Raw genomic sequence first — 3,944 nt, 5'->3', positions numbered from 1 at the left:
TCGAATAGCTGAAAAAGAGCTCGAATAGCTGAAAAAGAGCTCGAATATTCGAGCTACTCGAATATTCGAGCTCTGTTGAGCACCACTGCTGGACTGGTCCGCACGATGGCGAGAGTGCAGGCGATGGCGGTTTTACAGCCCATATGGTCGGGCTGAGGTAGCTCACACTGATACAGTGAAAGATATGCACTGGTCTAATACAGTGTGCAGTCACACAAATACAATGGAAAGATCTGCACTAGTAAAACAGTGTGCTGGGCATGGCACAGTAAAGCAAGGGCCAGCTGCAACAGACAGGGCTGTATCTATGCAGTGTCCGTTAGTATCACACACACACACAAAAAACACATCAGAAGAACATTAGCCCTCAAAACAGCTTTTCTGGGGTAATTTCAGCAAGAAGCAAGCTAACAAGAGCCTAACTGAAGCTTTCCCTATCTCTCCAGCAATGTCTCTCCCTTTTCTCACTAAAGCAGGCAGCAGACAGAGTGAGAACATGGCCGACGCTGCTGCCTTTTATAATGGGGGGGCGGGGGTCCAGGAGGGAGTGCAGCCTGATTGGCTGCCATGTGTCTGCTGACTGTGATTTAGAGGGTCAAAGTTTAGCCCAATGACAAGTTTAGGAAGCAGGGCGAACGCGCATAAAAGTTTGCTATTCACCGAGGACGCGAACAGCGAACATTTGCGCGAACTACCCACCGGGCGAACCATTTGGGCCATCTCTAATTAGCAGTACGTTTAATTTGTATTATCAAAGGTAATAATTTGCTGCAATTATTAGTCACACTTGCCCTGAAGCTATCTATCTATCTATCTATCTTTCTATCTATCTATCTTTCTATCTTTTCTATCATCTATCTATTTTGTCTGTAGGTCCGTATGTTTATCTGTCTACTTGTCTAGAAATAAAATAAACTGTTGATTATTGATAACCACCCTTTGGATGAAGTTATATTGTTAAATGATGCTGGTTTTCTGACACACTTGACCCATATCAGAGCAATGTCACCACAATCTTTCTCCTGGGGTTCCGGGACACAGGCAAGTTTACTCTATTTGTGATTGTCAGTTCGCATTTTTTGCTAATTTTTCTTGCTAAAAATAAATGATTTTATGCTTTTTACAATTGTTCACAGTAAGAATATTGATTTTTTTTGCATTTGCAGGAAGTTTCACTATATTTTGAAATCCAAAAATTGCATACATGATGACAAGTTTGTTGAGTAAGTCCAGGGAAACAAGTTTTGTCTTCAATTCACCTTTTTTTGTAATTTATGTTCCTTTGTAATTCCTCAAATAAGATACATGTTTTTATTTGTAATACAAATATTAAATTAATCAAGCTGCATTTAATGTATAATTGAAGAACCAAGAAATACCCGAACAGGTCCTCCTGTCCCTTTGGGATCATTAATGTTGAGGACTAACATATATATACCTGGCAGAAAATGATCTCTTATTTTGTTGAACAGCCTTACAATTCACATTTATTGTTATGTTTTGTATCTGTAACCTATTATATAACATATGTCTGTGAAATATTCATGTTCTCGGCAGCCTTTTATACATTGTTTGGACATCCCTGCATTTATGGATTTTCCATTCTAAACATACAAAATAGCAAAATAATGTTAATAACAAAATGTGTGCTAATCCAGATTCATAATCTCATAATCTGACAAGGAAAGGAGAAGCAATCATTTTTTTTATTTATTTATGTTTTGTTTTTTGTTTTTTTTGCTTGTGTGTTTTCTCTTAATTTGCACAGTTTAATTTGTATTTGCACTGTTTAAAATTTCTGTAATTATAATGCTGGGAATGCCCGGGTCAATTCTAAACTGATAAGATGGTTAGATCATTTCCGACATGTCCGATCACCGTTCAATCATTTTTTGCCGCTCGATTTGTCATTGAAGTGAATTGAAAAAAAGATAAGAAAAACGAGCGGAAGATAAGAAAATCGAGCGGGCAAAACGATCGGGCGCAGAATCAACCTGTGTATTCCCAGCATTAGTCCCATTTGTGTAGAAGATATCCACCTATCGAACTGTCCACCTTGTCTGTCTGTCTGTATATTTATCTGCCTACTTGTCCAGAAATAAAACAAACTGGAGATTATCCATAACCACCCTACTGTGTCCTATAAACATACCACGTCATCTTGGATAAAGTTATATTGTTAAATGATGCTGGTTTTGCCCTCTGACATGCTTGGCCCATATCAGAGCAATGTCACCACAATCTTTCTCTTGGGATTCCGTGACACGGGCAGGTTTACGCTATCACTCTTCGTCTTTCTCCTTCTGATATATTGTGGGACGCTATGTGGAAACCTCCTGATCATCACTCTAGTATCCATCAGCAAGACCCTCCACTCCCCCATGTACTTCTTCCTCACCCAACTCTCCATCACTGACCTCATACTGTCTACAGATATCTCCCCTAACATGCTACACATCGTACTTCATGGCAAAACCTCAATATCATTTTCTGATTGCATCACTCAGTACCGCTTCTTTAGTTTCTCAGAATCAGCAGAATGTTTTCTTCTGGCGGTGATGTCCTACGACCGATATGTGGCCATCTGTTATCCCCTCCATTATACCTCCATTATGACCCCAGGGCTTTGCATTACATTAGTGGTGATCTCCTGGCTACTAAGCTGCATAATGACAACAATCTTGACCCTCATGGTTTTGCAACTACAGTTCTGTGGCCCAAACACTATTGATCATTTCTACTGTGATCTTATGCCTTTGGTTGAACTTTCTTGTTCAGACGTGTCCAGCACAAAAAGAGAAATAGCCCTGATGGGCATTCCTTTATTAGTCTTACCATTCCTGTATATCGTAGCTTCATACATGGGAATTGTTTGGACCATATTAAAGATCTCCTCCATCTCAGGAAGACACAAGTGCTTTTCCACCTGCAGCTCTCATCTGACTGTTGTGTGTCTATTTTATGGGATTGCAATTGCCGTTTACATAATTCCGAATGAAGGCCACTCTCAGATGGGCAGTAAAATAATGGCTATGATGTACACAGTGTATACTCCTTTCTTAAATCCCTGTATATACAGTTTGAGGAATAAAGACATTAAGAAAGCTCTGAAAAAAATGCTAGTTTAGCAAATGTTGTGCTAGACAAAATAATGAATTTACTAAATCTCAGATCAGGAATATGTTCTGATCACAGATTGACTAAGGCTATTTGCACACCAAGACGTTGCGTTAGGTGCTACGTTTAGGTCGCATAACCTGCACCTAACGCAACGTATGGTGGTGCGGGAGAGGACGGTAGAGTGAGCCGCGTTAGGCGGCTCTATCCGTATAAGGTCTCCCAGAGTGATTGGCCGGCTCTATCCGTATAAGGTCTCCGCTGATTGGCCGGCGGGACCACGTGATGCGGAGTGTCTCGCTCCGCATCACTTGGTCCTGCCGGCCAATCAACGGCCGCCAGTGCAGTGAATATTAAGTATCCATGTGCGCGGCTAGGTAGTGGCCTCTCCCCGCCTCCTCTCCGCCCCCCACTGAGCATGTGCAAACAGTCTAACGCGGCTATAGCCGCTCTAACGCCGTAGCATGCTGCACTTTCAGCAGAATGTGCAGCGTTACATGTAACGCAACGTGGGCTGTGTGAACAGCCCACTTGTGTTACATTGCTGTGCGTTGGGGGAGTGTTACAGGCTGCACTAACGTGCGCCTGTAACGTCTTAGTGTGTAAGCAGCCTAAATCAAATAGGTCAAATTATGGGATCCCTGGTGATCTCAGTGCTCCCTGTGATGAATGCATTGATCACCATTAGTGATGAGCACAAATTTCTTATAATCGTAATTTCACATCGTAGTTTGCAATAACGATGCAAAATCATAATGTCAAATTTTGGGGAAAATCAAAACTCATTTTGCATATAAAAATAATCAGAAATCTTAATTTTGCAATTT

General features: G+C 41.2%; 1 protein-coding gene across 1 annotated transcript; it reads left to right on the top strand.

Moving 5' to 3' along the window:
• The first annotated feature begins 2,207 nt into the window (after positions 1-2,207).
• LOC137561814 (olfactory receptor 1468-like) lies at positions 2,208-3,128 on the top strand. The gene has a single exon (XM_068273171.1). It carries the CDS (start codon positions 2,208-2,210, stop codon positions 3,126-3,128), a length of 921 nt encoding a protein of 306 aa, XP_068129272.1.
• The last annotated feature ends 816 nt before the right edge of the window (positions 3,129-3,944 follow it).

This window comes from Hyperolius riggenbachi, chromosome 3 (genome assembly GCF_040937935.1).
Source record: "Hyperolius riggenbachi isolate aHypRig1 chromosome 3, aHypRig1.pri, whole genome shotgun sequence".
NCBI classification, from domain to species: Eukaryota; Metazoa; Chordata; class Amphibia; order Anura; family Hyperoliidae; genus Hyperolius; species Hyperolius riggenbachi.
This window is presented reverse-complemented; position numbering and strand designations above follow the sequence as displayed.